The 19,172-nt window shown below is 44.5% G+C and overlaps 1 protein-coding gene across 1 annotated transcript in view; it reads right to left on the bottom strand.

The window, feature by feature from the left end:
* LOC122205518 (histone-arginine methyltransferase CARM1-like) overlaps positions 1-19,172 on the bottom strand; it is a 284,500-nt gene that overhangs the window by 129,896 nt on the left and 135,432 nt on the right. The window contains exons 3-4 of the mRNA XM_042913931.1: positions 11,905-12,011; positions 11,256-11,360 (exon numbers count right to left, since the gene is read on the bottom strand). Of these exons, the coding sequence (XP_042769865.1) occupies positions 11,256-11,360; positions 11,905-12,011 (212 nt within the window). The remainder of the gene's footprint in view (positions 1-11,255; positions 11,361-11,904; positions 12,012-19,172) is intronic.

Below are 19,172 nucleotides of genomic sequence, written 5' to 3'. Positions count from 1 at the left end.
CTGATCACAGACGGTCTTGTATACAAGACCAAGAGCTTGGACTTGATCCGCAAGTAAAGAAGGACCATAAGACATTTCAACAGGAGAATTATTCTCAATATTACTGAGTACTTATCCTCCACCATTTAGTAAACCATCCCCACTCCCAGGGAGGGACCCTGGTGGCCAATGTCAATCCTAGCTGGTTCCGTTCCTTTTGCCAGTGATGGCTTTAGGCTCAGGTGTGTGATAAAATGCTATTAATGAGACCGGAGGGCAAGTCCACGAGGGGGTATTGGCAAGTATCTCTTCCCTTCTGAGACACACAGAAAAGACACCTCTTCTTTCTTGGACACAGTTAAACTAAGGATGTGATGTTCAGAGTCATTGGGTTAAAACACCTTGGAGTTATACCACCTCTGACAGTTTTAGCCGACGTGAGTGGGGACTTTCTCCCACGTAAAGCCAAAGGTATTTTTCACTCTGGTGCCAGTAGGGAAACTAAGTGGGAAACTTGCAACATTCCAGAAGGACGATACGAATGAGAGCTACGAATGAGCAAGGGGACAGAGGGGAACAGGAGTTGCAAAAGCTAAAGTATTTGGAGCTAAAGTATTTGGAGACTGGACAGGAAAAGGGAAGGTCTAGACTGCCTCCCAGGTCTCTGGCTGGGGTGGTGTTTACGACACGCTCGGGTTTTGCGTGGTGCCGGAATGGGAACAGTTGCGTGGCTGTGTGGCCAGGGTGGCCCTAGAAATTGCCTGTGGTCATCTGCGAACGCTGGAGCTGAGTTTCATTGCTGCTGCCACTGCTACAGCCACTACTGCCCAAGGCTCTGCTGCGGGGGCGCCCCCGGTCCCTCATGGTGGTCATGGGCAGGACAAAACAGCACACGCTCCCCACTCACACCACCTGTATTTTGTTCCACACCTGTTCCCGCAATTTCCTTGCTGGTTTTGAGGCGTGAGGCAAGCCCAAGAGCACCCGCTTAGCACCGGCACGTGTGTGCCCTTGAAACACAAGGGAGTTGACACCTTGTGGAGGCAAACCTTGGCCAGTCCGAGTGTGGCACCCAGGGGACAAGTCTTTCCCCTTTTCTCCCCTTCAATGAATGGCTTGGGGATAAAGGGGCCTCATGTGGCCTCTTTGAATATATCATGTGACACCAAGCAATCAGTTTTAATAAAGCTGTGGCAAGGTCAGTAATATGCTCTCTTACCCTCTCTGCCCTTGCCGGCCTCACTCTCCTCCTCCTTAAACGTGCTTTCCTAAGATCGGCCTCCCTAATAAAGTACAAGCTCGTAAGCCTCTGCCTCAGGATCTGTGATTTAGGGAAGCTAGGTGAGGAAAATGACGGAAGTTACGCGAAATTCAACATGACCACTGAGTTCACAGCTCAGATTAAGCGAAAAGAGGAGTCCAAGTTCTAAGCTCATCAGAGCCCAATTCCCGGTTCAGTGCTAGACAAGATCAGGTTCTAGTAGAGTACTTACAGCTGCCTTTTTCATGGATCGTGTGGTCCTATGTAACTGCTTCTTATTAATTTTATCCTGTTTGCCTACTTACGTTCTTATACTGGAAAGCGGATACTAAAACAAAATCATGTACCTTAGAAATGATGGCTGCACAGAGGGTTCTGCCTAATCCTGGGCACTGCCTCAGAAGTACTGCCTTAGAGGGAACAGGGAGGTTTAGAAATTCAACCCTAGGAACTTTCTAAAATGCCTCGTATCCAGTGGGTAGGCAATCCATCAGGCAGAAGTTAATAGTAAGTTAACCAATAAAACCACAGCAGTGAGATATTAATCCTTCAAACCCTCCCGTTTTTTCCCCTAGTTCCCTCTCACACACAGCTGATGCATTGACAATATCACCTTAGCAATCTGTCCCTTCTTGAACGATTTTGCAAAAGCAGCATCTGGTATGATGGTCATTAGTGCCATTTACCAACTATTTTTGGTACTCCTTATGTGCACGCGGTAGGATTGCATCTCCTTGCTCTTTCGAATTAGCAGTGACCCCATGACTTGCTATGGCCCACGTGATGTGGTCAGAAGTACCGTGGGTCACTTCCGGTTGGAAGATTGAAGAACTCGGGGCGGGGTCTGCCATTCTCTCCCTCTCCCTGCGTGTTTCACGTGGAGGCCGCTCCTGCAGTCTGGGGCCTGGGGTGAGCCTAAGACAAGGCGGGGCCCTCAGCCAGCCCCTAATGGATTGGCTGGGACGTAAGCTCTGGTGGCTTAAACCACGGAGGCCTGACGGTCGACTGCTATAGTGCCATCACCCTGTTGTGCTGCCGGGTCTGAGTCAGTCTCATCTCCATTCACCATGAACCTCAGAAAGAGTAAGGGCGCTTGTCACCATCTTGAAAGATGCAGAGATGGGCTCTGAGCACAGATATCTTGGCTAGAAATCCATCTAGCGCATGGAAGCCCCCCGCTCCCTCATTCCCAAATGCCCTAAAAAAGAGTCTGAAACCACTGCGTATTCAGTCTCCTTGGCTCTCCCTGAAAGCTGCGCTTTGCTCTCATACCAAACGAAAGCAGTTTCCTCTGCCGGCTCTGGCATCTTTCTCCCTGTGGTCTTCCGGCAGCGGCTTCTATTCAAGCTCAGGAGAATCCTGGCACAGACACGCCATCTGCCTTCACACTCACATTCTACGCAGAGAATCATTCTGCGTAGAATCATTCCCTTCACATTCTACGAAGGGAAACCTACGCAGAGGCTCCCTTAAGGCTCAAGGGGCCAAAGAGATCAGTTAAGACCAAAGTCCATTTTTCACGGCACCTGCGTAGCTCAGGCAGTTAAGCTCCTGACTCTTGGTTTTGGCTCAGGCCACGATCTCCTGGTTTGTGGGTTCAAGTCCCGCTATGGGCTCTGTGCTGACAGCAGAGAGCCTGCTTGGGATTCTCTCTCTCCCTTTCTCTCTGCCCCTCCCGTGCTTGCATGCTCAGTCTCTCTCTCTCTCAAAAGAAATAAACTTAAAAAAAAAAAAGAAAAAAAAGGCCAAGTCCCATTTCTCTATCTTTCTGCTCACCCCTACCTCACAGAATCAATCCCTGGGACGAGTTCCTGTGGTATACAATCTAGCATGAATCTTGGCCTCCAGAGTGGGTTGAACAGTGTCTCCCAGAATTCACGTCCACCCAAAACCTATGAATGTGACTTTATTTGGAAATAACGTTTTTATAGAGAATTAAGTTCCGATAACAACATACTGGATTATAATAGGTATCATTAGAGGAAGAGACAGATTAACACACAGAGACACACAGAGACATTGTCACAGACAATGGAGACAGAGATTGGAACGATGCGTCTACAAGTCCAGGACCGCCAAAGATTGCCAACAACCACAAGGAACTACAAAGGGGCCAGGAAGCCCACCCCCTCCCTCAGGGCCTTTAGAAGGAACATGGCCCTGGGACACCTTGATTTTGAACTTCTGGCCTCCAGAACAGAGAGAGAATAAATTTCTGTTGTTCTAAGCTACCGAGCTTGTAAGGCAGCCCTAGGAAATGAAAACAGCCTCCAAAGTCCAAGCCATAGGAAAACAAATGCATTACTCAGGTGTTTCGGAGAGGGGGAGAGAGAGAGAGACCTGAGTTTGCCTATAACTCTACCACTCAGTAGCTGTGCACCCTAAAGCAAGTTAGTCAAATGTATGTATCTGGTCCCTTTATCTATACTATTAGACAACAGGTATGGTGGTTGTTCGCTGCATGGTACGGTGCGCACTTGCCATTCCTATGCCTCTCAGCATCTGAACCCCTTCCTGTGTTTGGACAACGCCCCACTTCTGAGGCAGCACCAGCCTCCCAGCAGGGAAGCTGAAGGCGTCTGATGGTCCTTTGTCGCACCCTCGAAGCTAAATCAGAGGCAGGCCCGAAGTTCCACCAATAAGATGCGTTTTGCAGGCGAAGCTCGGAATGTGAAGATTCGGGGCTGCCAGAGAATCCGCTCAGGGGAGGTCACAACTGCGTCCGGATTCCAGCTCACCAGAGGGGAGTTCTAAGGACAACACTCAAGGGCACCAGAGGGTGAAGGCTGGGCAGGCATGGTGCCCATGTCTGGCTGCACTGCTGTCTCTCTGAGACCAATTGTACAGTGTGACTTTGGAACTTATTCTTGGTCACGGAGCCTCCACGCCTACTGTCTGATGACCCCGTATCCTTTAAAGAAATTATTTTCTCTCTTTCCTTCCCTCAAGTCGGGAGAGCTGGCTTTTGAACTTGGCAGCTAACAAGTTAACACACAAGTACTAAGGGAGATAAGGTATGCCAAGCACCTAGCAGGAATCAGGAGCGATCTCCTTTCTTCCTGCCTCCCTACACAGCACTGAGCAAGGGTTTTGCTGTCACCAGATCAAAGATGATGCCCAGGGGCGAGAAGCGGAAGACGTAAAGAATGGATTTTTGAAAACGTGGTATATACATACGATGAATATTACTCTTCCTTAAAAGGGGGATTCCGCCATGAGCAACACCATGGATGAATCTAGAGGGCATTCCGCTCAATCAAATAAGCCAGACACAGAAGGACAAAGGCTACACGATTTCCCTTGAATCAAAGCATCTCAAATAGTCAAATTCATTGACGCCGAGAGCAAATGCTGGTCGCTAGGGGCTGGGGAGAAGGAGAAATAGGAAAGCATTAGTCAAAGGGTATGAAGTTTCAGCTGCGTGAGATGAGCAACTCAACTCTGAATTCCTGGATGTCCGCTGCACTCTGTTTGCTACTAATGATGCTGCGTCACATACTTAAACATTTGCTAAGGGGATGGATCTGCTGTTGAGTGTTCTTATCACGGAATATTAAGTAAACAGCAGGACGAAACTTTGGAAGTGATGTGATGGATACGTTTATGGCGGAGACTGTGGTGATGGTTTCCCGGATATACGCTGATGCCTCCAATATCAACAAGTTGCACATGTCAAATATGTATCATTTTTTGACCTGATCCATACCTCATTAAAGAGGTTTTGTTTTGTTGTTTTTTTTTAAATATTTTTTTAATGCGCATTTATTTTTGAGAGAGAGACAGAGCGTGAGTGGGCAAGGGGCAGAGAGGGAGACACAGAATTGGAAGCAGGCTCCAGGCTCTGAGTTGTCAGCACAGAGTCTGATGCAGGGCTCGAATCCACCAACCGCAAGATCATGACCTGAGCCAAAGTCGGTCACTTAAACTGGCTGAGCTATTCTGGCGCACCCCCTCCCTTTGTTTTGTTTTGTTTTTAAAATAAGGAGGCAAGAGCTGTTTCATCCCATACAGACAGGACTCCTGGGCGGGCCTGTGCTGCAGCTTTCTTCCTGTCGATGATGAAGGTCAGACCTCATTAGTGTGTGGGCTTAGCCAAGGCTCTGCAGCGTTTCAAAGCGGGAGGAGAACTTCTGAGGAGGATGAGAGGCAGACTCCAGGGCCTTTGACCAAGCTGATGATAAGCCCACAGTGAAGAAAAGTCACCATGGAGGGGCCGGGAGCTCAGGCTCTGCAAATCAGAGTATCAGCTGACAATCGGGAGTGGGTTGCTTTTGCATGTATGTTGTTGTTATTTACGGTTTTTTTTTTTAAGCTTTCAAATCCCCGAATCCCTTCAGCCTAAGCCAACTGCACATTTGAATGCACCAAGCAGCTGTTGCGGCGGGGGATTCTCTCCTGTGTGAAAAAGCTGATTTAAAAAAAAAAAAAAAAAAAAAACAAAGTAATAAGCTCCCGGCTCCCGCTTATTCTCCCAAGGTTCCAGCAACTGGTGCCCTGACAAATGAAGTGTCAAAACATTTCCAAATTAAAACCCTACGGCTCACACAGCCCCACACCCTCAGCAGGATGGACTTTCCTGCTTGGACCCTGCACACCCTTGAAGAAACTAAAAATAGCCAGATGGCAATTAACAGAAACTCTGAGGAGGGGGAGGGGGTGAGTTCCAGCAGGGGTCAGTTTCCTGGATGGATTCCAAACGGAGTCTTCAGCCAGCAGTGCTCTGGCCAAGAAAGGCTTTTCATTAAAAGTGCACGGGGGAGGCAGCATGGGAAAAAAGAAATCAAGATTTGAAACTATAGCAGAGGCAGAACCCACACCACCATGCCCAACACCATCAGTGACAATAATAATACTTGCTACCAGGTACTGAATTGCTACCATGGGTCATTGAGCCTTCCATATGCAATGTACCATCTTAACCTAGCAAGGACTCCAAGAAGTAGTCGCCACTCTAACAGATAAAGGATATTAAAGCCCAGAGCCGGTAGCAGCCAACTAGCCAAAGACGTCAAAGCAAACAGGATAAAGGCCTACGGCAGGTGCGTGCTGAGTGACCAGGCTGCTGTTCGAACTTGGCTTTCCAGGTCTGGAACTCGACCATAACCATTGCACCATGCTGCCTCCTACATGCACGGGGATATCTAAGTGACCAAATGTTTCCACGCTGTCCTTAAGCTCAGAGAGACAAAATTCTCCCTTGGCAATTTTAGCAGTCCCTTTCCGGGGTTCATATCTGGGTAGGGGGGGTGCTCTAAAGTAAGACTAACTGGGTTCAAATCCTGGCCTTTTCATTTCCTAGTTGTATAAAATCAGGTAAGTTAATAGCATCCGCAGGCCTTAGCTCTTTTGTCTCTAAAGTGGCAGTGATGTAAGCTTTTATCTCACAAAATTATAATCAAGATCAAAGGAACCTGCTCTGTGGACTGAGTATCTGTGTCCCCCTAAAATTCAAATGTTGAAACTCTAATCCCCAGTGGGATGGTATTTGGAGATGGGGCCTTTGGGAAGGAATGCGGTCACAAGGGCGGAGCCATCGTGAAGGGGATTCGGACCCTTATACGGAGAGACATTAAATAACTCGCTTCCTGTTCTTCTGGGTCGTGTGAAGGTACAACAAGACGACCTATGTATGAGCCAGGGCATGACTCCTCCCCAGAAACCGGCTCTACCAACACTCTGACCTTGGACTTCCCAGCCTCCAGGACTATGACAAATAAATATTTGTTGTTTAAACCACCCTGTCTATGGTAGTTTTGGGATAGCAGGGTTTGTCTGGGGAGACTGGCTGTCCAGCATACAAATGGGTGGAAAAGTTCAGTCTGTGGGGGAAAGAAATAGGAAGGCCTTATTTGGCCACAGGTTCAAGCCTTGTTCTCCAAGCAGCACTACTAACCATAAAGCTGATATTATTTCTACCTGACATCTGGGTCTATTTCTAAATTGGTTCAGAACTCAGAAGGGAAAAGAGATATAATTAATTATCAACCATGTGATTAATTTTCACCTTCATAAACCCCAACAGATAGACGTCTATTTTATTTCACTGGCAGACAAACCCATTTCAGGCCGGCAGGAAAAGGATATTTTGCAAAATCAAATGAGGTTACAGCTGTGAGTGACCTTAAAGATGATCCGGGCCAGTATCTTCATTTTTGTGGATGAAAAGATACACAAATGAAAGGGTCAAGTGACATAATCCATGTGAAATTCTGTGGAAGATTAGAATGCAAATTATTCATATGATCAGTCGTTTGGGGAGTGGTCTTAAGAAGCCGTAAACCCCAGAACTAAAAACAGATTATAGATAACACAGAAAATAGATTGTAGATAATAGAAAATAGATCATAGATGAAAACTAAGCAACTCCAGAGGGAGAGAAGTTTTCCTAAGCAAAAGTATTACCTCCAGGAAACATCTTCAAACCACAAAGCAATCAATAGTTTAGAGGTGATTATTTTTTTTTCAATTAGCAAAAAATCCCTATCTTAGGTCAGTAAGATTGCTTGCCCACTCTCTTGAACACGAGATGGAGAGTCAAAAGAAATAAGCTTTCCCCCTCTACCCTAATCCTGTCCACCTGCCATAATCAGGTCCTCTTTGTTAGGGATGTTTACTTCCTATCTGTTAACCAGGCAGGACCCCACTGGCAAAGCAAGGGTGACGGGCACCTCAGGACATATGACAAGACATCTGAGACCCTGTGGCCAAACAGCCATCTCTGGTCTTATCACCCTCAATCATCAGAGTACCCAGTTTTGCCTTTTAGGAAGCAAGTGGTCCTGGGTAAGTTGGAGAGAATTCACTGCACCATGTCTCTTCCACTAAATACAGAATGCATGGGACAGGTACTTGGAAGACTCTGAAATGTGTACAGTAGCAGGCAGACTGGGGAAGACCAGAATTCAAATACTGCCAAACCATATCCTCCATGATCTGAACTCAACACACCAGAAATAGGCACCAGGGCACAGACAAAAGAGCTCCTGGGGACACCTAGTAGTTCTGGCTCCGACATCAAGAAAGGACGCTACAATCTCGAATATGAAAATGCTCCGGTTTTCCCTTCCTCTTCTTTTCTCTTTTCCTCTTCTCTCTCCTCTCCTTCCTTTCTTTCCCTCCCCTTTCCTCTCTTCTGTGTTCCAGCCCCCAGCGATCTAGTGGTAGTGACTGCATCAGGAGCCGAAACGATGAGGGCAGGCAACCTACCTCCGCATTCGATGCTGTCATTCCCAAAGGATGAGACCACCAACGCCCCGCCAGCTGCCTTTCTTCTTTCTTTGTCTTCTCTCTGCTTGGCCAGCGTAGGCAAAGTCATGGAAGCGCACGAAAAAGCGAGATTTTCAGCCCGAGACTGAGAAGTGGTCTCAGGGAATCAGAAAGCACCGGGAAATCAGGGAGAGGAAGGAGTTTGGCAAAGCAACTCCATAAAGTTTTCTTTCCCTGAATAAATTCCTGGGCTGGGCGCTGGGGTGGCTCAGTCAGTTAAGCACCTGACTCATGATTTTGGCTCAGGTCATGAACTCATGGCTCGTGAGTTTGAGCCCCACGTCGGGCTCTGCATTGACAGTGTGGAGCCTGCTTGGGATTCTCTTCCCCGACCCACAGCCCCTACCCTGCTTGCTCTCTCTCTCTCTCTCAAAATAAATAAAATTAATTTATAAAAAATTTTTTTAAAAAATTCCTGGGCTCACCCTCAATCTGTACATGCAGGAATCTGATCTTAATTAGCATACCAATACTTTGAGAACTCTCCCCAGGTGTCAGACTGACCATCGGGTGACACACACACATGCAGACCCAAACAGCATTGCCAAAGTCTTTGAAAACCGAACTGATGTGAGAACCAGAGCCCTCGGAAGGCCAACTAGTGGTGTGGAACTCGCAGCCTGAAACTAACCAAGCTGAATGAACACAAAAACACAAACAACATTTTCCCTAGGCATTAAGCAAGAACCTAGAGTCTCTTAACATAATATTCAGAATGCATAGAATACTATCCACAATTCCGTGGCATATGAAGAATCAGGGAAGTTCCAATTCCCTTGGAAAACGCAACCAACTGAAGCCAACCCAGCAATAACACGGATGTTAGAATGATCTGACAGAAACGATGGTAAAGATGTGCCAACCAGCGATCGTGAACACTGCTGAAACCAATGGGTAAGACAGAAAGCCTCAGGCAAGAAACAGATGCCATGAAACAGGAGCCAAATGGAAATTCTGGAATAACCAATGTAACATAAAAAGTACCAAAAACTCTGATGGGCTCAGTAGCAGAATACGACAGAAGAATGAAGGCCAGTGGCAGATCAGCTTTGAGCTGGGTGCCCATTTATCGCTACTTCCTCATGAATTTTCTCTCTGTTTTAATCAACTGGTACTGCAGAAGAAGCCACATCAAAATTTAGTGGATTAAACTGGAGACAATTTATCATTTCTCTCAATTCCATGGGAGGGCCAGGCAGCTTCTCTGCTGATCTTGCCTGGATGCATTCACGTCTCTGCATTCAGCTGTAGGGGTGGCTAGACAGCAGGCCAAGGTGGCCCCACTCACAGGACTGGCAGTCGGTGCTGGCTGTTGACTGGAGGGTCTCAGTCCTCTTATGTGACCTTTCAACCCCCAGTAGGCTAGACCGGGCTTCTTCACTGAGTACGGAAATCTCAGGGTTCCAAGGGGGTAAGGCCAGGAGCCACAAGGCTCCTTAAGCCCTAGGCTCTGAAATCCACATGATGTGACCTCTGTCATCGTCTTTGGTGAAAGCAGATCATACGAACAGCACAGAGATAAAAGTAAAACATTAGACTATCTCTTGATGAAAGGGAAAGCTATAGGACTTTGCAAATAGGCATGGACACCAGGAGCCATGAGTCATTAGGATCATTATTTCAATGTTCTACCATACCCTTCCGGAGGAGCTAATACTGCAGATATCAAAGGCTGTGGTCTACAATTTACTGTGGCAGTAGAATAGATTGCGACGCTCAGAGAAGTTTACTGTTTTGTCTGAGATCACGCAGCTAGTTAGGGAGAAAACGTAAAACTAAATCCTGGGACTGCTGATTCCACTGACCGGTCTTCATGCCTCCGAGATGGGCCATATAGTATTTTGAACACTGGCTTTGTATTTAACAGGTAGGAGAATAATAATGGACAATACTTTCATAACGTGTTAGCAGTCATTCATCATTCAGATGCATTTTGTGAAGGAAATACGTGCAGGCACTTGTGGAGTCTATGAAAAAAAATCGAAGGACAGTGACTTAATAAGAGCTATTCATTAGGTAGTAATAGAGGTCCTAACCCATTCCATGCACCAAGAGATGGTCATTCAGTCTCTTGAGTTCCTGGCACTCGGAACTTAATTTCTTTATTGAGGTAAAACTCACATAACGTCAAACGAACCATTACTCATTTTAAATTGTAAAATTCAGTGCCATCCGGCACATTCCCTATGTTATGTAACTGTTACCTGTCTCAAGTTTCCAGCCATTTCTATCACCGTAAAAAAAACGTTGTACCCATTAAGCACCACTCCCCACTCCTCCCTTCCTCTGCCCCTGGCTCCCACCTGTCTGCCTCCTTTCTGATTTGCCTATTCTGGATGTTTCATGTAAACGGAATCATATTTATGAGCTTCTGTCACTCATTTCACTCGGCAGGTTTTGTGGTTCACCCATGTTGATGCACGTATCAGCACTGCATTATTTTTGTGGACAAGGTAAATATGAACGATGCCCGCAATATTCCATTGTATGGACGTACCACATTTTGTTTTTCCATTCATCAGCTGATAGGCATTTGGGTTCTTTCCACTCTGGCTATTGTGAATCGTGTTGCTATAAACATTCATGTCCAAACAGTTGTTTGAATGCCTGCTTTCAATTCTTTGGCATGTATAATTAGGGGGTGGAATTGCTGGGTCATACGGTGGTTCTACCAAAGCTTAATTTTGATTCTCGTTTTTGACAAGCCTTCTTAAAATGGTCTGAGATAATAACATGCTGCTGGCATTACCTTGTCTCTAAAGTCAATGTGGTTCTGGAGGATGGCTCTGTGGTAAGTGGCTGTCCTTACAAAATCTTGCATCATGTTCTGCTGCTGGGAAATGCAGCCATAAAACTGTGGGGGAAAAGACAAGGACAGGGACAGTCAACTACCCATAAGTCATGGACATATGACGTCCCCTTCATGCACATATGGTTCTGAGAGCCACCTTGGTCAAGGTAGGCTTAACCTAATACACAGGCAAGCTGAGGCTCTGAAGACACAGTGACCTGTCCTTCTTAGCTCTGCTTGTAAGGTCTAGAACTGTAAGTGGACCCCAGACTTTCAGCAGGTGCTTCACGAGATAGATTCAGGCCTCGATGTTGGTCAGACAAGTAAGTGCCCAGGGTCCCTCCTCAGAGCAGAGGCTATGAGGGTCAAGAGTAACAGCGATAAGAGAGAGAAAGGCCAGAGCCAAAAGGGATGTCCCTAATGAGTCTCATGAGCCAGGAGAGAAAAATAGGACTTGGACAGAGGTCTTGAGTGAGAGCGGGAGGAGAGCAGGAGGTAGTGACGATGATAATCCTGATCAGGCAAGCCAGCCCTCTAGCCCGCTCAGGTGTATCCGCAGGTGTGCATCACATGGAAACTCAGTTCCACCCGGAACAACTTTCCTGACCTGGAAATACTGCACGGCTGATGCCTCTTCTGTCCGCTGGCTGAACACCGAGGGCTCCTTTTTCTCATTCCGGCAGCTTTTCAAGGTATTTGAAAATGAGCTGAGATCTGCAGGGACAAAAAGCAGACCCGTTTCTACACGGAGGGAAGCACAGAATTCACCACTACGCTCTTTACAAAATTCTGGGAAAATAGTAGAGGATTCAAAGGGCAGACGGCACCTGGGTGGCTCAGTCAGTCAAGCATTCATCCAAGTCTTGATTTCGCCTCAGGTCGTGATCTCGCAGATCTTGGGTTTGTGCCCTGCATCAGGCTCCACGCTGCAGTGCAGAGCCTGCTTGGGATTCTCTCTCTTTCCCTCTCCACCCTCCCTGGCTCATGCCCTCTCTCTTTCTCTCTCTCTCTCTCTCTCTCTCAAAATAAATAAACTTAAAAAAATAAAAAGAAAGAAAGAAAGGGCGCCTGGGTGGCTCAGTCAATTGAGCACCCAACTTCAGCTCAGGTCATGATCTCACGGTTCATGGGTTCGAGCCCCATGTCGGGCTCTGTGCTGACAGCTCAGAGCCTGGAGCCTGCTTTGGATTCTCTGTTTCCCTCTCTCTCTCTCTGCCCCTCCCCTGCTCACGCTCTGCCTCTCCCTCTCAGAAAAATAAATAAACATTAAAAAATTAAAAAAAAAAGAAGATTCAAAGGGCATGTTCATCCCCAAACACACACATGATAAGGAACGGCAAGGTGGCTATGGGTGCCACTCTGAGATGTGACACCCTTACGTACACTTGTCACACATATTTGCATTCACCAATATCACATGAGAGAGCTTAATGGAACACATAGAGACTGGGCTCATGGGATCCTCCTGGTCCCGCATTCACAAAGCTAAACAGGTTTATTCTAAGTAAGTCCTCTGGGGAAGGTGATTGTTGATGATAAGGAAAAAATATATATGTGAATACAAAATATGCATATAATGGATATATATACATATGTATATCTATATAATCTCATTCTATTGTAACAACAGGGTTCTTTTTCACACTTCTCTAGTTGTACAGAGAAAAAGGAAAATAACTGAAGATATGTGAATACAAGGCAAAGCTTTCTATTATTTGAGGAAAAGAATACATAAGTGAAGGCTCAAAAAAAATCCCCAAAGTGGTATCACTAATAGCTAACACAGCCTACAAGGCTGTCAAGTTTTGTGACTTTTGACTTAGAAATGTCTTTGAGGGGCGCCTGGGTGGCTAAGGTGGTAAAGCGTCTGACTTCAGCTCAGGTCAGGATCTCACGGTTTGTGAGTTCGAGTCCTGCCTTAGGCTCTCTGCTGTCAGCACGCGACCCACTTTGGATCCTCTGTCCCCCCCCCCTTCCCCTCCCCCACTCTCAGTCTCTCTCAAAAATAAACACAAAATTTTTAAAATAACTTAAAATTTAAAAATTTTTCAAAAATAATGTTTAAAAATGCAAAAAAAAATTTCATAATTACAAAATCAGTATTTGAAAAGTGTAGAAAATTCACAAAATGCAACAAACCCAAATGAAGAAAATAAAAATAATCATCTCATTATGCAAGCTATTAATTACTATTCACGTTTTGGTGTATATTCTCTTGGGGTGTGTGTGTGTGTGTGTGTGTGTGTGTAAAAATTCCTCTTTGCACAATTTCATCCCATTATTTTATAAATACATCTTTTAATTTAAGATACTATCGGGGTACCTGGGTGGCTCAATTGGTTAAGTGTCTGACCTGATATTGTCTCAGGTCAGGATCTCACGGTTCGTGGGATCAAGACCCATGTCAGGCTCTGTGCTGACAGTGGAGCCTGCCTGGGATTTTCTCTTTCTCCCTCTCTCTCTGAAAATGAATAAATAAACATTAAAAAAAAAAAAAAGAAGAAGAAAAAAGTACATGAATAACTTCCCGCATTTTTAAGTAGTCTCTTGACATGACTGTTAATGGATGTATGTTTCAGATGGACATGCCATTTCCCTATAGTTGGACCCCAAGTCCCTACCCTGGCGTACTATTTTGGGATGACAGAGCCCAGCACCTGTATCTTTAACTCTGTCCCTGGTGACTCTGATGACAAGACATTCTTGAGAACTCCAGTTAACAGAACCTCCGTACAAAATAAGTATCCTAACTCTATATTACAGTAAAAGAGACTCTAATTCTTTACGATTTCCTCCTACGTGGGCAATCAACAGACGAATCGGTATTTCTGTTCCCCCGTGACATTTACCTTTTGACTGTTTTCTTTTACAATTAAAAAAAAAAAACTCTGTAAATAATGTGATCATATGAAATTTAACAATTCAGAAAAGAAAGCCCAGAATAAAAAAGGATTCTGAGGTATAACCACTAATAATATTTTGGGATAAAATTTCCCAGTAATTTTTTTTCATATATTTTTATCTCTCTCTGTATTATTTACAATAGTACTGAACTCTCCTGTTTTACAACCTGTTTTTTTCTTTTTTCCTTTTTTTTGAGAGGGTGTGCACGCATGCCTGTGAGTGGGGAAGATACGGGGTAAGGGAGACGGAGAATTTCAAGCAGGCTCCATGCCCAGTGTGAAGCCGGACGCGGGGCTCCATCTCATGGCCCTGAGATCATGACCTGAGCCAAAATCAAGAGTCGGATGCTTAACCAACTGAGCCACCCAGACCTCCCTACAGCCTGCTTTTTCATGAACAATAGTTAGCTTTTTCTGGTCAGTACTTTTCATATAGAATCTCTCGACTACACATAAAGCTATAGAGCCCATTAATTACGGTTTCCTTTTGGTCTTGTTTTTCCGATTTGTTCCCAGAGGCAACAGTTTCACAGACTTAGGAGATCTTAATTTCAACAAGATTTCTAACCATGTTCCTTCAAATTTTGGACCTAATTATTTCCTTGTCAACTTCTACAGGGGGTCAAAAGTACCAACTCTACTCAACTACAATTTTCTATATTTGCATTTTATTCCCTTCAAAAGACATTGGGTACTATTTTGAAACTTCAAAAATGTTTTAAAACTTTGTTAGATAAAAGCTTGCAACAAACTGGGTATAAAAAGGGAACACGCCTCAACACAGCAAAAGCCATACATGACAGTCCTTCAGCTGACAGTGTGCTCAACAGTAAAACATTGAAAGCTTTTCCTCTAAGACTGGGAACGAGACAAGGATGCCCAATGTCGCCATTCCTTTTTAACAAAGTGTTCGAAGTCCTAGCCAGAGCAATTAGGCAATACAAGGAAATAAAAGGCATCCAAATTGGAAAAGGAGAAGCAAAATTGTCTCTATCTGCAGACAAATAGAAAACTCTAAAGACTCCACCAAAAAAACTGTTATAACCAATGAATTCCGTAGAGTTGCAGGATACAATATCAATATACAAAAATCAGCTGTGTTTCTAAACACCAACAACGAACTACTAGAAAGCAATCCCATTTAAACCTGCATCAAAAAGAATAAAATATTTAGGAATAAACGGGATCAAGGAAGTGACACCAGCATCTACATACTAAAATCTGTAAGACGTTGATGAAAAAAGTTGCAGATGACACAAATAAGGGGAAATATCTCCTGTGCTCATAGTTTGGAAGAATTAATATGATGAAAATGTCCCACACTACCCAAAGCAATCTACTGATTCAGTGCCATCCTATCAAAATTCTGAGGGCATTTTTCACAGAAAACCAATCCTAAAATTTGTATGGAACCACAAAACCCCCAACAGCCAAAGCACTCTTGAGAAAGAAGAACAAGGCTGGAGGCATCACACTTTCCGATTTCAAACTATATTACAAAGGTGTAGTAATTAAAACATTATGGCATTGTCATAAAAACACACAGATGAATGGAACAGAAGAAAGAGCCCAGAGATAAACTCTTGTTTATATACTCAACCAAATTACAACAAAGAAACGAAGAAGGTATAATGGAGAAAGGATAGTCTCTGCAATAAATGAGGCTGGGCAGAGTGGACATCCACACGCGCCTCTGGATATCCACTGGACCCCTTACACCATGCCCAATAGTCAACTCAAGATGGATTAAATTGTGGAACGTAAGATCTGAAACCATAACGCTTCTAGAAGAAAATGGGGTAAACACTTCAACATTGGTCTTGGCAATGATGTTTTGAATTTGACACCAAAAGCAAAGGCAACAACAGGAAAAATAAAGAAGCGGGATGACATCAAACTAAAATGCTTCTGTGCCGCAAAGACAATACCAACAAAATGAAAAGGCAACCTACAGGATGGGAGAAAATATTGGCAAATCACACATCTGATAAGGAGTTAATATCTAAAAAATATATAAAGAACTCACAGAGCCCCACAGTAGGAAAAAAACCTAATCAATCTGATTAAAAACTAGGCAACGGAATTGAACAGGCACTCTTCCAAAGGCATGCAGATGGCCATCAGACACATGAAAAGACGCTTCATATCGCCCATCATCAGGTAACGCAAATCGAAACCACAGCGAGACATCACCTCCCACCTGTCAGAATGGCAATCATCAAAAAGCAAAAGATAACAAGTGTTGGTGAGGATGTGGAGAGAAGGGAGCCCTCGTGCACTGTTGGCGGGAATGTAAACTGGTGCAGCCGCCACGGAAAACAGTAAGGAAATTCCTCAAGAAGTTAAAATAGAACTACCATCTGATCCAGCAATCCCGCTCCTGGGTATATAATCCAAAAGGAAGTGAAATCATTATCTCAGCAATGTCTGCACTCCCATGTTCATTACAACGATATTCACAGTAGCTAAGACAGGGAACTAGCTTAAGTGTCTGTCAACAGATGAATGGATAAAGATGCGAGAAATACTTTATGTTAATATATATATGTATATTATATATTATATAATATCTGTTCCCCACAATGAAATATTATTCAGCCATGAGACAGAAGGAAATCCTGCCATTCGTGACCACATGGATAGAACTTGACAGCATTATGCTAAATGAAGTAAGACAGAGGAAGACAAATATAGCATGTTATCGCTTACACGTGGAATCTTCTTGTAAAAAGTCAAGCTCCTAGAAAGAAAGAGAGAGTAGAAAAGTGGTTGCCAGGAGCTGTGGGGCAGAATAGGATAGGGAGAGGCTGGTAAAGGGATATAAATGTTTAGCTACAAGATGCACAGGGTCTGAGGATCTAATGTATAACATGGTGACTACAGTCGCTAACAGTGGATTGTATAATTGAAATCTGCTGAGACTACTGAAATGTTCAAATGTACCAAAAAATGAAATGAAATGAAATGAAATGAAATTTCTCAGACATACTAAAAAAAATACCAGAAGATATTAGATAATATTTACCCAGCTCTGGTCTCTTGGCCCCTGTCCAATTCCCTCTGATCTCACAGGGACAGCCAGCAGTGGTTTGTGTCACCCATGTGTGAGTTCTTTGAATCCTGGGCATCTAAGCTGTTTGGGCTTTCAAAGCCTACAGTAAATTCATTTGTTCAACGCACAGTCTTTTGAATATTCTCAACCGTCTCCATACTTTGGGGGAAATCCGAGCTCTTAATACAGCCAAAAATAAAGGGTGCCTAGTTTAGCAAACAGGATGCGTGACACGTGGGAAAGTATCATTTTTGGTTAACAAACAAGATTATGACTATCAAGTAACACGGCTAGTCTTGTGTCACTCACCAACTGACTCCAAAGGAGACGACGGCAAAAGAGAAGTTCCAACAAAGTTTTAGGTTACAGCAGTATCCATGCGACACATAACCGGCCTTCCAAAATAAACAGTAATTGTATCTATCAGCTCTATTATGTTTGCTATTTGAAAAATCCAATATCGGGGCGCCTGGGTGGCTCAGTCAGTTAAGCGTCCGACTTCGGCTCAGGTCACGATCTCGCGGTCCGTGAGTTCGAGCCCCGCGTCGGGCTCTGGGCTGATGGCTCAGAGCCTGGAGCCTGCTTCCGATTCTGTGTCTCCCTCTCTCTCTGCCCTTCCCCCGTTCATGCTCTGTCTCTCTCTGTCTCAAAAATAAATAAACGTTAAAAAAAAAAATTAAAAAAAAAAGAAAAATCCAATATTATTACACTACAGACACTACAGTCACAACTCTTTCAGAGTCTCTTGTGTAACAAGTTTACGATGTATTTATGGGATTCAGAAAGTAAGAAGCATCCAGGAAAGTGCAGGAAGCAGCATCAATTAACTCCTGCCTATGATGATTTCTGTCCCAATGGCTGCCAGGAAAATGTTTTCCTTACAAGCCACCCTTACCTTTACTTTAAGTGGTTAAATGAATATGTACAAATAAAGAAAATGTCTGTGTTTCCATGCGAGGTATGAGGATTTTTTAAAAATTTGTTGTAATTATTTTTTTTTTAACATTTGTTCAGTTTTGAGAGACATAGAGAGACAGAGCACAAGCAGGGGAGGGGCAAAGAGGGAAGGAGACACAGAGACTGAGACAGAGACACAGACACCGAGCTTCCCAACGCGGGGCTCGAACCCACGAACCGCGAGATCATGACCTGAAGGATTTTTTTTAAACACACTTTTAAAAGGACAAGAAATTTAATTGTTGACTTCTCCCTCCCCTCAGTGTCCAGAAGAAAGGACTCTGGAGGACACTGTGTTAAACGATCCAGGCCCCTCTAACAAAGTGCCGTAGAGCGTGTGATTTATAAACAACAGAAATCCATCTCTCACAGGTCTGGAGGCTGGAATTCTGAGATCAGGGTGCCACGCATGGTCAGGCCCTAGTGTTGCAGACTGCTCGCTTCTGGCGGTGTCCTCACATGGTGAAAGTGGTAAAGGACCTCTCTGGGGTCTCTTTTATAACCACTTCCCAAAGACCCCACCTTCAAATACCACCACATTTGAGGATGAAGTTTCAAAATATGAACTTTGGGGAGACATAAACCTCCATTCTGTGGCAATTCTCAGTGGAGGACCCAAAATGAGACGCAGCCAGACGCAACTTCTCTTCCTTGATTCTCCAAACTAGGGGGAGGGACTTTCGCCAAGAGGAGCGAAGGAATCTTTAAATCCAGCAGGTACTTTTGCCTTTGGAGAACATTTTGGCAAGAAGAGCCTTTTTTTTTCTTTTTTTTTTTTTTAATGAAAAAGCTTTTTGATCTGCAGGCATCATTTGTTTACAAGATGCCATTCATTCTGTAGGGCCAGGAAGGCTCCCAGAGGAGAGAAAAGAAAGGCCCGCTGTTTAGAACATAATTAAGTCTAAATGGATGTTCACGTTTGCATATTGGCTCCTTCCGGCCGCTCAGGGTAGAAAAGGTGGG

The sequence above is a fragment of the Panthera leo genome, chromosome D4 (assembly GCF_018350215.1).
Source record: "Panthera leo isolate Ple1 chromosome D4, P.leo_Ple1_pat1.1, whole genome shotgun sequence".
Classification (NCBI taxonomy): Eukaryota; Metazoa; Chordata; class Mammalia; order Carnivora; family Felidae; genus Panthera; species Panthera leo.
The sequence above is the reverse complement of the archived record's forward strand: the minus strand, read 5'-3'. Positions and strand labels throughout refer to the sequence as shown.